Below are 19,241 nucleotides of genomic sequence, written 5' to 3'. Positions count from 1 at the left end.
TTCTTATTCACCACCAAGTTAAAGTTCTTATACATTCTAAATTGAAAAAAGACTCATTAGTAAAAATGTTTTAAGGCATGTAAATTGATGGGTTAGGGTGGCAGATTTTGGATAATGTGATAGAAATCCTGTAAATTTGATTTATATAAAACACCCAGAAAACACTCAGAAAAGCTGAAGGGGAATGTTCATTCAGAAATATCTAAATCAGCAGATTCAATGAAGTAAGATGGGAACCTACACCAGCCCAGAGAGCGCTCATAAAGATGACATCAGAAAATATCTATGTTCCTCCATAGACAGATTGGAAAAAAGCACCAGTCATGGACTTTGCTTCCTGTGCTTTTCTCTTGCAGCTTTTCTCTGCATAAGGTCCAGTCCCACTCTTGTAAAAATGGCACTGATAATTTCTCACCTCGTCAGCTGGGCTCCGGATGGCAAGGCCTCCCTGATGAGGACAAGTCTTCATTACTGAACATCTAGGTCCCAGATAATCTGTTCAACTGCGGCAGCATTTATCATCATAATTTTCAAAATTCATTAGCCTTGATTGTTTGGAAATCTTTCCCATTAACATCTCTTTCTGTAAGTTCATGGTCTTGGGCCGACAAAGAGAGAGGCAGAGAATGATGACGAAATTACAGAAAGAAGTCAGAGTAGAGATTAGAAGGAAGAAGGGAGAGAAGTAACAGGCTCTACATGGTGACGTTACTTAGGTCTTAGAATGAAGCCAACACTAGAAATAATTCCTAAACCTGGAAAACAAAAATTTTATTATAAAGACAGTACATTGTCTTCTTGCTTAAGGTAGAGAGTTTTCTGTCACAGCTGAAAAAATCCTGAGAAAACACTAGAAAATTCGACTCTCAAGTTAGTTTCTATTTCTAGAAATAAAATGTCTATTTCTAGAAATGAACCAAAGAGAAAGATTCAGAGACATCCCAGAGGCCCATGTAAAAACTGACACGCCCAGCTAGGATGAAACTACAATAAGCCTCCTTTCACCCTGACTCCCCCTTGCTCCTTCCCCACCCTGCATGCCTGCACCCATATGCCAGAGCTTCACTGGCCATAAAGCCTCACAGGACACAGTTCACAATGTGGGCTCTGAGACCAGCGTCTGAACTAAAAGCTTTCCTTGAAGGGCTGCATTTGCCCCAGTGCCAGGATTCTTCAGCCGGATGCATCTGCCTGGAGGCTGCCTCAGACATCTACTTTCCATTAGGGCTAGCCACAAGTAGCAGGAAGAGAGGAGGCAGCACTAATCAGAGGAACTAGCTAAGGCTCAAGAAAGGTGGGCACCAGCCCAGAAATAGCAGAACCCACATCATCGCCAGACAGGAGGCGGTGTCACAATTCTCGTAGTCATATGAATTTCTCATGAGTCATTTGTCCCAAAAGAATTGCGGAAGCAAAGGGACTTGACCAACTTTGAAGATAAGATGCATACCAAGAAGTCCCATCACGAGACTAGGATAACATTCTCAGTGAGTGGTCCTGGATGGCACAACCAGAAAGATTCCCTCCCCTCCTCCATCATCTTCCCTTTAGCTCCCACAACTCCTTCCCTTGAAGACCTGAGCCCCACTCCATTCCAGGCACCTCTTATCATCCTGTTCTAGGGGCTTGCTCTGCTTTGAGACACTATATTTCTTCAGATCATCAGAAAGCAAAATGCTAAGGCAACTGAGAGTTCAAAGATTAGTTACTATTTAATGGGCAGATTTCTTATCTCTGGATAAATCTCCAGTTAAGAACTCAGAGGACTGGGACTAAGAACAGACAACCAAACTCCCTGAACTAATGAGGACATGTGATACCATATACATTCACAGGCATCTTCCACAGGGGACTGTATTAGTTTTCCCCAAAAGGCCAGTCTTAATGATTTTGAATCACAAGAGTTGGGATAGCAAAGAAAAGGGGGGAAACCACATTCCACAATTTCAAAACTGTTAAACCACATTGGTGTTTGACTTTGGGAAAGTCCTAGTGGGTTTCAGAATACTCTCTAGCTTATAGCTAACTTCACTGCAACCAGACCCTCTTCACAACCTCAGTGATGGCTGGAAAACACTCGCATGCCAAGAGGGGTGAAAAAAGCTTGTCTTATGCTCTCCTTGTGTACCCTGGACATGGAAATGAACAGGTATCTGTCCTTAGGTTCCTTAGAAATACCAACTTTGTTTGGATGAGGAGATATCCCAGCATGCTGCTTTAAAGGACCTATGACCAAGACATGCTCAGCTAGAATGAATCTACAATAAGCTTTTTTTTTTTTTTTTTTTTTTGTATTTTAGTAGAGACGGGGTTTTACCATGTTGGACAAGATGGTCTTGATCTCCTGACCTCATGATCCGTCTGCCACAGCCTCCCAAAGTGTGGGATTACAGGCATGAGCCACCACGCCTGGCCACAATAAGCCTTTTTATATGGGCCTCTGGGATCTCTTGGTATCTTTTCTCTTAGGTTCATCTCACCCCTGAAATCCCAGCATGCTGCTGTAAAGGATGCGTCTATGACCAAGTCTCTAAGCAGATTCCCAGACCGAGGCACACTCATGACCAGGTGCCCTTGCAGACTTGTGTCTAAGGCATGGGTATTATTCTTTTAAGCTTCAGCTAAGCTCTTCTGGAATTAAGACATATCTTGTATGTGTGAGTGGCAGGGCAGCCCATATGTAACCAGAAAAAGAATGACTATCCTTGTCAGTTTGAAATATAACCAGGCACTTCTCATCTTTACCCTGATTCCCAGCTGGGACTCCACAGAGCACACAGATGAAGAAGAGAGAAGCCAACTGTGTTGAGATGAGTTAACATTTTAGAAGAAAAGCTAATTTGCTTGCTTATTTGTTTTTACCAGAGGGAGAACTCAAGTAAGTGAAAGTGGAGTATCCTATGGAGGAAGATGAATGATGCTTTCCTCCTCAGCCCTCAAGTATCAAAATGATGGGGGAAACTAGACAAGGGTTCCTAAGTGGTAAAGAACCAAAACGTGATGAGGTAACCCTACCCAATAGTTAGAAGACCACAGCAAGGGACATTCCAGTGCTTGGAGTATATTTCTGTGATGGTAACAATGTAATGAAAAAGGAAATCCTTGCCAAATGACAAGAGTAATGGCCTCTCTCTACCCCTATGCCACACGTTGTGAAACTAAGAGACATTGCCTTGACATGCATTGAGACCCTGGGATAAATATGCTCTAAAACTCCAAGGAAAGTACAGCATCACAGGTAGAAATTTTCTCCTTTATCACAAAAGGAAAACTGGAGAGGGTTATGGGCATCCCAAAATAATTCTTTGTTGTAACAGGTCTCTCTTGTGCATCTAAATGGCGATTTGCTTGACACAACCTTATCAGGAGGTTACCATATTATGCATACAACAACAGGCTACCTATTTTTTTTTCTGGGAAATATATGAAAGTATACCACAAATAAATGCAACGTTACACAGTGATATTGAGGTTAAATATAACCATCATATCTGAGATGTGGTCCAGAGACATCCTATTTCTTGCTAATAGCATCCTAAGACCGGATGAGGTCAGTCTGTGGATTCCATTCACAAAGGTAGACAGGAAATTTAGGATTATCTTCAAACTCAACTCTTCGCCCAAACCCCTGTTGAAAAACCTTTGTTCAGTCTCAGCACTCTGCATGCATTCTCCCCACCTCTATTATCTATACACAGACACCATGCATGGTCCCTCCTTCCAACGTGCGTGAGCCCCAGGAACCCTGACTCACTGAAGTTAAGCCTCCTCTCAGTTGAGGAGAGAAGCCACACAGGAAGATTTACTCTCATGCCCCCAAAATTTTCCATGCCAATCCCCATTTCCAGTGACAACACACAAAAAAAGCAGCAGTAGTTGCTGTGCCTTCATGCGCAATCAGCAAAGATATGGACAACCACCCCAACACATCTACTGCTCCTGACCCAGCCATGCAAATCAGCCTACACATGGGACATTCATGTCACACCGTGAGTCCTTTTCTTACTTCTACTTCCTGTCAACTGGTATCTGTGGAAAGATGCTGAGGCTGATAAAGGCAGAATTTCAGACATAATTCAACCTGGATTTAGATCCTGGCTCCACCATTTTCTATTTCTGAGCTTAAACATCAGTGTTCTTATCCCCAAAGTGGAACTATAATAATGTCTTCATGAGAACAGCATAAATTAAACAAATTAATTTACTCAAAGCCCCTATCAAAGTGCCTGGCTAGAGCAGGTATTCAGCAGATGTAAACTGTCCTCCCATTACCCCACAGAAAGGCAGATGGGAGAAGGAAGGGCCCTATGATGCTCTGAATGGCCCGCACAAGTCAGAGATTAAGGGACTTTCTACAAAGATGCTCCCCAAATACATGAATCCACAGCCACTGATGCCATCTCAGTGATGCCAGAGGGAGATGAAACCTGTGCTGATCATCAAGCAGACAAGGTATCCGTCCAATGCCACAGCCACCTGGTTTTCTCTCTTTGCTTTCTGTCGTCATGAAGTTTGTGAGTATTTCTTCATTTGGACTCAGAATTTTCAGATATGATTTCATCCATGCAGTAAGGTTTAGCTGAGCCATGAAAGCCCTCCTTGGAGAAACTAAATAAACTAAAATATATCGTATTCTTTAAGCAATGCAATTGCTTTGACATCCCTACCTAAACTGCACACACACACAACACTAACTACCACCACCAACACCTCTACTATTACTACCACCATGTACTTCTTTTTCTCCTCTCTGCTTTACTTCTCTTTTAAGAACCTATCACTCTTAAATTTACTATAGACTTTATCTTTATTTTTTTAACTCCCTCAGTAAGAGCAGTGATTTTTGTCTATTTTATTCATAGTTGTATCGCTGGCACCAACAATAACTCAGGATACATGGATAAAATGACTGTATGCCCCAATTTACCAAGAAAGGTCTAAATTTATGCCTGTAGCTCCTATTTAATTAATAATAGCTTCCCTTTTCATTCTCAGAAGGGTCCAACTTTAGACAATCAAACACACACAGTAGATTAATATTAAATATTTGTTGAAATTAATTAATAAATTTGACAAATTTGATATTTTAATGCAACCTGTCAGTTCCTAAAACCAAGAGTTTGAACCTGATGTGACTGAAATACATATAATATTCTAAAAGCATAAGAGATTGATTAATCTTCTATAATGGTTCGGCTTGCAAAATTCTCATAAGGCTGCCAAGCATGTTTGCTCTGATATACCCTAGCTATACACAGTTGTTAGTACTGAAAATCTTAAACTTTCATGCTGTTATTAGGAGCAGTGTCAGGAAGAGAAACCTATAAAACTGATCCTGAGAGAACCTGGGAGGCTATGCTTAATTTACCTCCCTAACCAAATTATGAGAGAAATGAATGAAATTGTAAAAGGCTTCCTTCCCATGCACCTGTCCATAAGACTGCAGTATCAGGATAATACTGTATATTAGAAATCAGAAGCTTCCTACTTCAGAACTCACTTAACTACCGCATGCCCTGTCAGTGTTTGGAAGCAGCCCCTGGCCTGTGGAAAGCCTCTCAAGATGGCAAGCAGGACTTGTATCTTCTTAGTCTGGGCTGGATCTTTAAGACTGAGTAGGTGAATTCTGTGGTTTTGTTTTCCCAAGTGAACCATTTCCCAAATAGAAGAAAAGAGCCCCCAAGCAAAAAGTGGAAGGAAACCATCCAATGCAGTCTGACGATCAAGGCAAGACAGATGGAACTTCGACTGACTCTGCAGTATGTCCATCTCCCTGCCAGAAATTACCATAGAAATTAAAATGGGGAGGGCAAAAGCCTCCCTGCAAGCACTGGGGGATCTGACTCAGTCATGGAGGATCTGTAATGACCATCCTGAGCATCAAGCCTGTTAGACCATGCTTCATCTGAGGTCAACGGGGAGACCTCCAGTTCTTAGACCCTCTAGTCTGTGCACTTAGAGCATTCTTATGTCCTTATAAGGAGTCTCCTATGGAGTGTAGGCACCCAAAGTGTACTCAAAACTCAAGGTCACACCTCCTGAAATGCAAGAAAGCAGCCAAACCATCGTCCATGCAGAGCCTCCAGCCTCCACCACACGCACAGGTCTGGACAGAAGCCCTGGCAGCCATGTCAACTCCGGCGGCTCTCCCGGCTGTGCATCTAATTTTAGCAGATTATGGCCCGCCACCCCCCACCATGCTGTCTCCCCATGAGACATCCCAAGCACATCAATGGCTTTGGCAGGAAACTTCCATGGAAGTTAAATGATGCCCCACAGTGGGAGGCAAGGAAAGAGAGGTTGGAAGCAGGCCCCGGCCCATGGAAGTGCCTCTCCAAAGCCTGCAAGCTGTCAGTCTGTGTGTGGACTGCCTTGCCCAGCCCCCTGGTCCCAGAAATCAAATCCAGACTCACTGTGGAAGCTGCCGTTGCTGCTAGCCTCTGCCGCTGCCACGCCACGCTGAACAGGCCCTTCTGGCATGGCCTTTCCTGACAGTGAATGAGGCGAGAGAGCAGGGGCAGAGGGGGAGAGAGAAGAAAAGGGATGAAGGGAGAGGAAGGAAGCATGGGAGGATGAAAGGAGGGAGGATTAGGAAGGCAGGGGGATCTTTAACTGAATGGTGTGTCTATCCTGGGCACAGCCTCAAACATTTGCCCTGCGTCATTAGGGAGGACAGCAGAAGACCGCAGCAACCCACCTTCAAGACCCTCACTCTGGAGTCCGCCCAGAAATGCAATGCACTTGGGGCTCAGCCAGCACATCATAACGCCACTCCCAGCACGTGACACCCAGCTGTCTTCCTCTGTGGGACACCAAGACACAATGGGCTTCCCTCCACGGGCTTGGTTCTACTCCCAGCAGGAGCCTCCCAGCCAACCTACTGCTTGGAGAGGAAGTGAGTTCTATCTAGAATCTTCAACCCCTTAGGTCAAAGAAACAGCACTTTCTCCAAAGCTTCTGAGATAATTATTTTTCTTAGTGTGTCCCACAGAAAATCCCTGAATTCACCACTGCTTTTATGGCTACCCAGATTCCCTCTCCTTTCCTTCCTGATTTGGAAAGGTTAGCTCACTGAATGTCACCAGCGTGGAGCCTCAGCCCTCCTCCTCCTTGCTGTCCACGGAGTTAGCATTTGTGTTATCCATCACCACTAAGGAAAAAAGCCCCAAAGCAAGGCCTTTCGCTTGAAAGGCCTCTTGAGAAGTAACAGGAGGGGGGTGTGGGGGGAGGGACTCACAGTAACTTAGCAATGACATTTCTCAAGTGTTTCCAAGTCAAGGACTGTGTGCAAGAGACAAGAGACACAGTCCCTGCTCTCAATCAATTCAGAGGCAGAGAAGCAGCACTGGAATGACCTGGAGGAGAGGCACGTTCATGAAGCAACACATCCCTGTGCACAAACTCATAGGGTGAGGCTGAAAAGACCATCCAGTGAAGACAATGAAATGGGGATTGCTGGGTGCTGATAGCAGGGAGGGATGAACAGGGAGAAAGAATGAAGAGAGAGATGAAAGAAAGGACAGATGGGCAGTTGGGAAGAGGAGGTGTGATGGACTGAACTGTGTGCCCCCCAACACATGCTTATTATGGGGAAGTCCTAACCCCAAGTTCTTCAGAATATGACTGTATTTGGAGAGAGATCCTTAAAAGAAGTAATTAAGGTTCAATGGGGTCTGTAGGGTGGGCCCTAATCCAATAGGACTGAGGTCCTTATAAGAAGAGATTAGAACACAAACCACGCAATGGGTGACCACGTGGGGACACAGTGAGCAGGCAGCCATGTGCAAGACACAGAGCGAGGCCTCAGAACGAACGAACCCTGTTGGCACCTTGATCTTGAACTTACAGCCTCCAGAACAGTGAGAAAATCAGATTCTGTTGTTGAAGCCCTCAGTCTGTGGAGCACTGCTATGGCAGCCCGAACAAATGAACACAGAGGGCCTCATGCAAAGGTACAAATGAGCAACTGGCACTGGGTCACCAGGGCCAGACTGGCTGGGGTGGAGCCAAGGGGGCCTTCTTGTGGAGGGTGGGGAAGGAGACTGGCAGGGGCTTGAGGACCTAGTAGGCCAGGGCAAGAAATTTATATTTTGGTGAAATGATGATTTACTCACTCAAGGCTCCAAAGAAACAGGAGGGATAAGGACGTTTGAGGACCCCTGGGGGAAGAGCTCCAAGCCTGAAGGTGTGTGCATAGATTCAGGTTTTGGACTGACCAGGCATGGACCAGGGCAGCTCCTGCCAACATGCAAAGAAAAAGTGGCACTGAGGTGCTATAAGGAAAGACACAGCAGGCTAATGATAAAGAGACAGGTTCAGAAATGACTCCCCTTTGGGAAGCTCCCAAGAGAGTTTTCACGGATGCTAATGGTTGCTGAGGTGCTAGCACTCAGAGAAGCAGGAGGAGGTCATGGTAAGTTTTATTTAAAACATGTCATGCTTCAATCTCCAGTGAACTCTCCAGGGGAGGCTTACAGATTAAGCAATCAAAGAGAGAAGAAGTGGAGGCTGCAAATGTAAATTTCAAACAGATTCTGTGTAAAAGTAAAAAGGGGTTATAACCATGTGAGTGCATGAGGTTTGCAAAGCAGATGTCTAAAATAGCAGCACCCAAACTTAAAACGAGAGGAAGGAGAGAAACCAATGGAACAGGGAAAGAATGACCAGGCATGGTTACAACTTGTGGAACAAAGCATTACTGAGGCATTCAACAAGAATACTATGCAGTATTGGCAGTTGCAGGGGGTGTGGGGGAAAGGGGAAATTATTAATCAGGTCATTCAACCGTAGTTCAGGAAGGGTTAGACTTGAAGTAAGAAATTTAAATTTGGTCGTGAGAGATAATTAGTGACCCCAAAACTGCAGATTCAATTCAGTGGTAAGACCAGAAGCCCAAAAAATTAAGACAGAAGATGAAAAGTACTTATTTCAGTACTCAGACAGACAAAGTTAGAAGGGACAGAAAGGTCAAATGAAGATTTTTCTTTAATGTAGGATGGATTGTGGATTTTTAGAGTTGAAAGGAGGGAGAAATGCCTCAAGAAAGCCTTCAGAGCAAGGTAAACACAGTCACAGGGATAGACAAGAGACAGGGCAGGTGACAGGTATTGAGGTGTGAGTGAAGTGGGAAAGGATTCAGGCTGTGAATGTGTAGATATGCAAAGGGTGAATTTGGTCTAATATTTCATAGCATCATGAAAATATATACTCGACACAGTTCCTGTCACATGCATAATTATGAGTCCTTAAATTGCTCTACCACTTTGCCCTTATCTAAGCAATCTCTGTTGTAGAGTTGGCTTTTAGGATCTCAGAATTAGAGAAAAGCAAAACTTTGAGATCATCTACTGAAACCTCATGTCTAGCACAGGCATCTGTATAATGTGGTCCTGTGTATTTTCTGGAAACCCACTGGGAATGGAGAACCCACTATCTTGTAGGATGGTCTGTTCCATTTTCACACAATAAGAGTAACTTCCTGCAGCACCGTGCTTCACCACCCTTGAGTGTAAACTATCTCTAGAGTTTTCTAATCTTGCCACCCCTGTGGGTAAGGAACATGTTGTAGAGTCCACTCATTGCACCAAAATAGTGGAGGACAACCCCTCCATACATCTCTGTACTGAAACCTGACTTTGTAATCTCTGATTGTTCCAAATTAGGGTCCTTGAGCATCTTTCCAGATCAGTTATTCACTGAGAAGAACACCTGTCTCCTTGTTTATGTCATTTAATAAACATTTATGAAATTGAAATGTCTACCATATATCATGTACAGTCCTAGGTACAAGGGTTATATAATCGGTGAAATAAGGAATGAATACTTCCCTTAAAGAACTTCTAAGCTACTGTGAGTGAATATGTGTTAACCAAAGTTCTTGAGAATACATTTTCACAACAAACATTAAAACAATTACTTCTTGCAACACATTTCAAGGCAATAGGACAATACTCCTCAACACTGAGCACCACCTCTCTTGCTTCTAATATTCCTTCCTCGCCCTTCAGTTTCACTGAATCTGTGTTACATTTTACAGACAACAATCACCTCAAATCACATTGCTACTGTTTGCTTTAAGGTTATACTGGAGAGCCCAAAGTATCTAAATTAAAGTATCTTTGCTTGCCGTGTTGACTAGGCTTGGGTCACCCTGTTTTCCTCCTTTGTCTTGAATGGCCTTGCCACAAAGCCTTATTAGAAAAATAAATCATGGAACTCAATTATTACAAGTTCACACTTCTACTTAACCTCATGGAGACTGCGCTTTACTGGTATGCTCTTTAAACATTCTATTCACAAGTAAACTCTCATCCCTTGAAAAACCTAACTTAACCGGAACAACAAATCCAATTCCACCCCTCATTTATTGTACAGTCTGGGGAATGATCACTAATCTCTCTGAGCTTTAATTTACTTGTCTGTAAATAGGGGGAATCATGCCAGCCTGTTGATCTCATAGCACTTTGATGGTGATTAGAGAGGAGCACAAAATTCACAAGAAGGGAGACCAATGTCCTTGTCTTCATTCTACCACTAACCAGATGCGTGATCTTGAGGAACATCTGCTCACTCTCTCTCTCTCTCTGGCTGGCAATCAATGTATTCATCTATCAAATAAGTGGGTTTGAAAGATGACCTCCAACTTCATTTCTTGTCAGGATTTCACAAGATTGCCAGTGTAGATGCTTGCCCAAATTTCTTATAAAACAGTTGGGTGGAGTAATAAAAATGCATTGACCATATCCAAAGAATGTTGATAATTGAATCAACGTCTGCTTGGGAGCAGAACTCTAGCAGCAAACCCTGGTCTTGGGCTGTTCGACTTTCCAAAAAGTAAAAAACATATATGTTTCAAGATCCTGCTGGTACATGATAAAAGTTGGCTCAGAGATGATGGCATAGAGCTGGCAGGGAAAGCTGCATCTAGACTACCAAACACCTTGGCAGTGTATAATAAGGAATCAAATCTACCCAGAAACAAGGCACTTTTGCTATATACAAGTTGTAAGAAAAGAAGAAAAAAACCCAGCTATTTAGTTGAAATGTGAGGGAAAGGCCAGTAGAAGATAATTCAGAATTTGGGGATGCTAGTCTCATTTATGTGATGGGTAAATTAGCCCCAGTAATGCAGACCCACTTGGCAAACCCCTTTCTCTGAATATGATCCTTCAACACAGGTGCACTCAAACTCAAAACCTATGTCACATTAGAATCCCTCCACTTGTGTGAATCCAAGGTTAGAGCATGCCTAACAGGGTCCAGCGGAATCCCTGAATTTAGAGCACTGCTCACGATGACATGTGTCAAAACAGGACACACGTGCCACCAATCCTCTTTTCTACTTTCATGGCAGATGTCACCAGCTGATCACCACTGTTTCACTGATCCTAGATACAGCCACCAAATTCTTCTCATCACTCCACTCTGGGCAATCTCCACCAGTCAATCAGAAAAGGCACTTGGAATCTATTAATAGTTACCCTTCCTGGGGCATATAATACTAGGTATCAAGGCAATAAGATTTGCAAGCAACAAAAGGACTCATTTTTAGGTGTGAAAGCAATTCAGTGACATGGAAAGCATTAGGGGCTATAATAAAGTGGCTCCCAAACATTTGGAAATGAAGAAAATATAACTGGCCTCTTTACGATCAGCAGAAAATGAATGAAAACATGGATGTATATCCAAGGTTGTCTGAAAAATCTTGAGGCTCTTAGACTATCATGGCTGCATTGTGCCCTGATTGATGCAGATGAAGAAATAATATATCTCTCAGAAGGGGCACTGGCTGGTCCTGGAGACCTGGGAAAGAGTGAGCCTTGGAATTGCATGGTGGAGATGTTCATCCCTTCCTGGCTCTGGACAAGGGAGAGAGGAGGATTCAGGCAAAAGACATGGAGTATTTCTGAACCTGCTGAGAAGCCAGGAACACTGTTGTTAGGCTTTCTTAGCTGGATGTCATTGATTATTTGACTCTTCTAACATCCTTGCTCTGATTTTTTCCTCTTTAAGCAACTTTCGCATTATGATCCGGCTTCCCACATAGACTAGCTTACTGAGAACAAATGCTTTGATTCTATGGCCTTTGAATAATGTGATTCTCTGTGTGCCTTAATACATTTCCTTTTTGTGCTAACTCCATTCTTATGGGTATTTTAATTATTGTGAGACCTTCTCCAGTCCCCTGCACTGATAAGCAGATGTCAGATGTCAGGGCCATTGGCAGGGAATCAGATGCAGCTGGTTTTCTCTTAGTGATACCAGTGCGTCTTTCAGATACACATACCATTGGCGCCCAGTGAGTGGGGACTCATGAGGATTCATGTAAGAAGATTTAGGTAAGTGGGGACATTATTCTTTTCCCATTACAAACATCTAATATAGTATTATGTATTTTTTAATTAAGTAACTTTCATTAAGCACTTTTACTGTAGAAATCACTGTGCTAAAAGTGGGTGAGCTCTTTTGCCTTCAAGGGAACTTATGCTTTAGTAAAGTATTGAACAGACATGTACACAAGTGTCTCAGGATGTGAAAAAAATAAATACAACGATCAGGAAGTTGTGGATTGACCCACTGGGTAAGGAAATGACCAACTACAAGAACAAACTGGGCCACAAATCAAAGTTCCAAGCTGGCTGAAGAGGCTGGAGAGCATGACTCAATGGAGGAAGGCAACCAAGGTTGTCGTGATGATTGGCAGAGTTGGAGAGCTGGAGTGCAGATCACCCCCTACCAGTCAACTTGGGGACATTGATGGATTCAATTTATTTTTCCAGGGTGTACATAGTTATTTACTAAGCCCAGACTATAATGGTGATAATAGTGGTGGCTATGGTGGTGGTGATGGTGGTGGTGGTATTGGTAATGATGTCAGTGATGGTGGCGTTGGTGATAGTGATAATGTTGGTGATGGTGGTGGTGGTGATGGTATTGGTGATGATGCTGGTGATGGGGGTGGTGGTGATGGTGGTGGTGGTGACAAAACCACCAGCACTCAAACCAACAGTTTACAAAGCACTTGCATATCCATTATGCATAAGCACATATACTTGCATATTTCATGTTATGCATAATAATAAGCAATAACTATCATATAGCCAATGAAACAAGAAAGGAGGTAGGGTTGGACTTAAGCCAGTCTTTTCTCTATCCCCAAGGCTCCAGGGCAGGTGCATCACCCTAAGCTCTCCCTCTGGGATGATGAGGAGCAGCAGCACACACTAAGGACATCTGGAGAACGAGGCTTTAATTCTGAAGACGTTTGTCTACTGCAGAATTCATGGTCCACAGTTAGAAAAATTAGCTCCTGGTTGTATCTACTAACTCCACAATAGAAAAGCTCTTCTGCAGATGCCTAAAAGTGTTTTCTCTTTCCTCCTGGGCCTCCAACAGATCAACTCAAATGTCTAAACCAGTCCTGGAAGAGTGGGTGGCTTTTTTTTATTTTAAAGTTCCCTAAATTCTCTTGAGTAGGCTCTTCTCCTCTCTAATTTTAGCATCCAGCACTAAAGATCCATCACAGAGAAAACCTTGGCTTGTAACTTAAAATGGTTTAAAATTTCTGGTATATAATGTCTACCTTATTCTTTTACATAGAATAATAGCCATCTATTGGGTGCCTAATGGGTACTGGCAATTTGAATACTTATCTTATTTAATGTGCACAAAAGAAGAAATTGTTCTTTTTTTTTTTTTTTTTTTCAGATGAAGAATCTAAGTCTTAGTGAATTTAAGTAAATTTTCTAAGGCCAAATAGCTCTCAGCAGAAGCTCAGTGATTCAATTGAATATCTGCCTGACTGCAATGTCAGGCGGTGCTTGGCCCACCTGCTCTGGGGCTATCAACTTTCCTACCTCCAACTTTGCTCTTTGAGATTAGCAAAGCCTAGAAAAAAACAACCAAGAGTAAAAACTGTGCTGGAAGTTCTGAATTTCAGATGCTTTATATTGATCCAGTCCTCTGATTCCTCCTCCTCCTCCTTCTGTTTAGACACAGACAGGTCACAAAATCTTGGGCTTTGAGGATTATGAGAGAAATACAATTCCCTACCAGGAGGAAGTCAAGGGAACACAACATTCTCTTTACATGCAAATATCTTAATTACAGCTGGTAAAGAAGATATTTGCATGGAAATTTATGTATCTTTATATGTTATATATTCAGTTTGTCTCAGGAGAAAAAAAAAAAAAAAAAAAAAAAAAAAGGCCTTTTGAACTTGAGGAAGGAAAAGGAGATCCTGTTATGATACATCCATAAGGGCCCTCCACAGGAGTAGAGAGATGTGAATGACTCAACACCAGATTCAATAGTCTCCTTCAGCCTTTTCCTCTCCTTTCCTGAGGATAGAATCCAATATAAGCATGCCTTAAGGTCTCAGAATTTTCTTATGGGGTATCTTCCCCATCTTTTTTCCCTAGTGTCAGTCCTCATGCCTGCACCACCTTCACTGACAGAAGAAAATAACTGGATTTCTAAACTGCACAGAGAAGAGACTAAGTTTAGGAGATAACTGGAAACCACTCTCAGAGATAGGTTATTATTTTTTGGCAGGATTAGGGGGCTAAAGATTTTTATTCCACTGGTCCTCCACCAGTCAAGATACAACCAATGCAAAAAATATAACCAATTACCTATGAAAAGCACAAGGCTATTTTTTTTCTTAAGACAGAGTCTCGCTTTGTTGCTCAGGGTGGAGTGCAGTGGTGTAATCTCGGCTCACTGCAACCTCTGCCTCCCGGGTTCAAGTGATTCTTCTGACTCAGCCTCCCAAGCATGTGGGACTACAGGCATGCACCATCATGCCCAGCTAATTTTTCATATTTTCAGTAGAGACAAGGTTTCGCCATGTTGGCCAAGCTGGTCTCAAACTCCTAACTTCAACTGATCTTTCCGCCTGGGCCACCCAAAGTGCTGGGATTACAGATGTGAACCACTGCAACTGGCCACAAGGCCATTTTCGTCACATTGAGGTTCTTCGTAGTTTTTCTGAGTCTTGTAATGTCTGTTTTATAATATAAACCACATTTATCTCCACTAAGGACATAGGATGGTAGCAGGTAGGATTCTCGCTAGACATAACTGAGAACTTCCCACTTCTAAAGAATGTTAATAGTTAGAAAGAAAAAGACAAATCTCTTACTGAAAATAGCTTTCCTGTGCCACAGCTGGAAGGAATAAGGAAGGAAACCTGTGGGATACCAGAAGATGCAGTGGAATAGAGCGAGCAAACCATCTGTCTGGGATGATTTTGAGACTATTCTGCCTGGTGCCACAAGGGTGAAATAGATGACATTTAAGCCTCCTTCCAGCTATATATTTCTTTAAAATTGAATGATTTGGCATTTGCTCAGTTGTTTCTAACACTTTAAGGATGCAGAATGGACTTGGTGGCCTAAAAGATGAAATTTTAAAAATCTATCCTGGTTTACTTAGATATTTGTTCCATGCAAATCTCATGTGGAAATCTGATTCCCAGTGTTGGAGGTGGGGCCTGGTGGGAGGTGTTTGAATCACGGGAGTAGATCCCTGAGGGAATGGCCTGGTGCCATTCTCCAGAAAGTAAGTGAGTTATTAATCTTAGTTCCCATGAGATCTAGTCATTAAAGAGTCTGGCACCTCCTTCCTCTCTCTCTTGCTCCCTCCCTCACCATGTGACACTCCTGCTCCTCCTTTGCCATGACTGGAAGCTTCCTGAGGTCCTTACCAGAAGCAGATGCCGGCACCATGCTCCTTGCACAGTCTTCAGAAATATGAGCCAATTAAATCTCTTTTCTTTATAAATTACATAGCCTCAGGTGTTTTTTATAGCACCTCAAAATGGATGAAGACACATCCTCAAAAAGGATGAAGACCTCTCCATTTCACTGTTTTTTAATGTGTTTTTTTTTTTTCTTTCATAGTTACCCCTTACAAACTGCAAGTGGCTTTAACCCTGTGGGACCAGCCAGTCTCCAGTTCATAGTCCTGAGCCCATGGATTCTAATGGCTTCTCTTCCATACTCTATGGCTACCACTGTGGCACAGGATATCACTGCCTCTTTCCTGGGCCAATGTGATGGCCTGCCTTTATGGTTTTGGTTTCCAGCAATCTATCCCACATGCCACTGCCTTATGAATTGTCCTTACATATGACCTGATTTATACTTCAACAGATGACAAATCCTCTGTGACTGTCCGTTGACTACCTAAGCCAAAATAGTTGGCCTTTCAAAAGCTGCCATGGTGGTCTTTCCTTTACCAACATTTCTTTCCATGCATCTTCCACAGATCCTTAGTTTTGGCCAGTTGAATCACACACCATTCTAGATCATTCTCCTGGTTTCCTTGCCTTCATGCCTTTGCTCATGCTAACCTCTCTGATGGAAATATCTTCCTAAAATTTAATCCAGACTGCCAACCAACCCCTCAAGACCCATGTCATTCCTCTACTTAGTTAAGCTTTAGGCATTTGTAACTGCCTTGTATACAATTTGCCTCCCTTTAGCTTATGGTAGAGCAACACATTTTTATCTGTTCTTATATTCCCCATGAGATTTTTATTTCCTTGTGTTCTATTCATCTTAGCACATGGACAAGGAATTGAATTGTATTCCATCCCTCTCACATGGGCCTTGCTAATGGCTAGGGAGTGTGGTATGAGGGTAGGAAAAAACCAACATGGACAGGGTTAGCAAATGTGTTTGCAAACTAAGCATCTAATTTAACCTCATGAGAGGCAAGTGTTAACTAGAGTTGAGGTAAAGAACACTGATCTAAAGACAATGTCATCAAAGAAACAGAGTGACTAAACTGGGACTCAGTCCTTTCAGTCCCAGTCCAGGAAAAGAAGCAGTGAAGCCATGTATGTATCTAAAGAGGAAAGTTGAGTACCTCCCACAAACTCTCAACCTAGTTTCCATGCAGCAGCAGACAATAATACTATTGGTGTGGCCAGCACTTGTGAAAAGATGAAAAGCCTCACAACAGTGTAGAAGAAAGACGAGAAATGTCCACTTTACAAATGATAAACTCAGGTCCTGGGCAAGAAAGGGATCTGTTCCATGTCAGGAGTCATGGCAGAGAGACAGAATCTAGGCTTCTTGGCTTCTACTCTTGCATTCTAGTTCCCACATTAGTCACTGGCTGCCAAGAGCCCATAAACAAAAATGGGAGGGTAATTCCCAGGACTAATATTCTCAGGCCTTTGCAGGGAGAATTCACAAAATAACTTCATGACTTCATTGTTAGAGTCTGGTTCTTTGCACCTCAACCTCCTGGTCATCATGTGCTCTCCAGGTCATCTTTACTCTAGATTGCTGGAGTGTCCCAGGGTGGAAAATACCAGATTCTTTTCTGTGTTCACTTCTATACTTTTCAGAATGCCTGAGTTGCAGGTAGATATCCCTAGCATTACCACCATATTGAAATAAAGTATAAAATGGTCTAGAAAGGATGGAGGTATGGGAGTGCAGATACAACAGGAATAATTAGATAATCCTCATCCCTGGAAGAATACAAAGAAATTCAGTTCAGATAATTCTTCTACCCACCAGGGTGAATTTTGGCCAATTATCCTCAATATCTCAAAGAGGAAGAAGATGGCAGAGCAGAAATTAAACTTTAGTCACTAAACTAGATCTAGGTAATGTAGAAGAACCTGCTTCAAAACTGGAGTTCGTTATTTTATTTTATCAGGAAGGAAAAAAGGGACTGAGATGTGGAATAGCTAAGGTCTAGGGTCAAAGCAACAGTAAAGACTGGTTAACACAACTTTGACGTTATTATTATACCTTTGGCCATGTCTCCCTCCTATCCTAAAAAAATCAAGGCTCCTTCTCACTTATCATTACACACAGAACTTAGTTCCATAGAAGGCGAAACCCCAAAGAGATCATATGACTGGAATCCAAACTCCAGATTTTAGAGATGAAAGTCAAATTTCTGATTTGGAACATGGACACAGAACTGGCACTGAGACCAAGATGTCCTAAATATCAGCCCTGTCCCTCAACAGACTTTTGTATTCCAAAGTGACTGATATTTTGTACATAATTAGTGTGCAGCTCTACTGGCTTTAATCAAGGAAATAAGATTGTAATGCTTATAATTAGCATAAATGTATCCCACACACCTCCTTCTGTGTTCATTCCCTCTGCAGCTTTGTACAACTTAATAGCTCTTAGCATTTAAGTTGTTTTTCAAAATTCACTTGAGATGTACATATCACGACACCCAGTCCTACAGCAGATGCTCAGGCAACTAAAGCTCTGAGTTCCACTTGGAAGTCTCTCCAGTCTGTAGCCATGTCTCCTGATTAGCACAGGGCACCCTCTCCCAAAGCTGAAGAAGAGCACAAACACATGGTTTAGGGCTGGGAATTTAAAAAGACCCCATACCTTCCTCTAGACTCCTAAACTCCAGCAGAGAAAGGTAACTCCAGCCCTGTCCACTTGCTATATGAAGATGGCTGCACCAGACTGCACAGTTCTAAAGGATTTTTGTAAGAATCTGAAGTCATAATTTGCTCACAAAATAGGGTTTTTCAGCACCTCTGGGCTTGGTATTGCAAGAGGGCGTCTTATAGCCCACCTATCTCTGTTGCAGAAATCTGAACTGTGAAGACCTGGAGGCTCCTAAGGGTGCATCGAGGGCATAGGGTATCAAAGGAGAGACTGTGTGCAACGGGGGGATCCAACCCCTCACCCCTGCTTTGACCACGGTAGTTCCGCTGCCCTTAAATAAGATTGGTTTGGTATCCCATAGTGAATCCTGAGACAGTAAAACATGCATTAGTGGAAAAGCTGGTAAAATCCAAACAAAGTCTGCAGTTTAGTTAATAATTTGTGTCACTGTTAATTTCTCATTTTTTGCCAAAGGTACCCTGGTTCCATATGATGTCAACAGGAGGAAAAACTGAGTGAAGGATATGGGAATTCTCTACACAATTTTTGCAACTTTTTTGTACATCTAAAATTACTCTCAAATAAAATTTTATTTTAAAACTTTGGGAAAACCACTCCCTTGGGAATGGAATACAACTCTCCTCCATTGTTCTCCTCTATATAAATAGGACCATGGTTAAAGATTATTAGGATATTTCAAAAACAGCAAAGGAAGAATCAAGCACAATAAACAGAGTCTGGTCACTGGACAGCCAGGGAAAGACCCTCATCTCCTGACAGCCAGCATCACTTCTTCTTCGTTGGTGCCTGGGTCTACTTAGGAGCACCTAATGGCTAAAACCAAAGGGACAAATCTGG

General features: G+C 42.6%; 1 protein-coding gene across 5 annotated transcripts in view; it reads right to left on the bottom strand.

Annotated features, from left to right (window-relative positions):
- Window positions 1–19,241, bottom strand: part of NTRK3 (neurotrophic receptor tyrosine kinase 3) — a 402,674-nt gene that overhangs the window by 42,804 nt on the left and 340,629 nt on the right. The window contains exon 16 of one of the 5 annotated variants that reach the window (XM_037987726.2): window positions 6,414–6,488. The exons of the other annotated variants lie outside the window; for them this stretch is intronic. Within the exon in view, the coding sequence (XP_037843654.2) occupies window positions 6,414–6,488 (75 nt within the window). The remainder of the gene's footprint in view (window positions 1–6,413; window positions 6,489–19,241) is intronic. 5 annotated transcript variants of the gene reach the window in all.

Source organism: Chlorocebus sabaeus, chromosome 29, assembly GCF_047675955.1.
Source record: "Chlorocebus sabaeus isolate Y175 chromosome 29, mChlSab1.0.hap1, whole genome shotgun sequence".
In the NCBI taxonomy this organism is placed as follows: domain Eukaryota; kingdom Metazoa; phylum Chordata; class Mammalia; order Primates; family Cercopithecidae; genus Chlorocebus; species Chlorocebus sabaeus.
The sequence above is the reverse complement of the archived record's forward strand: the minus strand, read 5'-3'. Positions and strand labels throughout refer to the sequence as shown.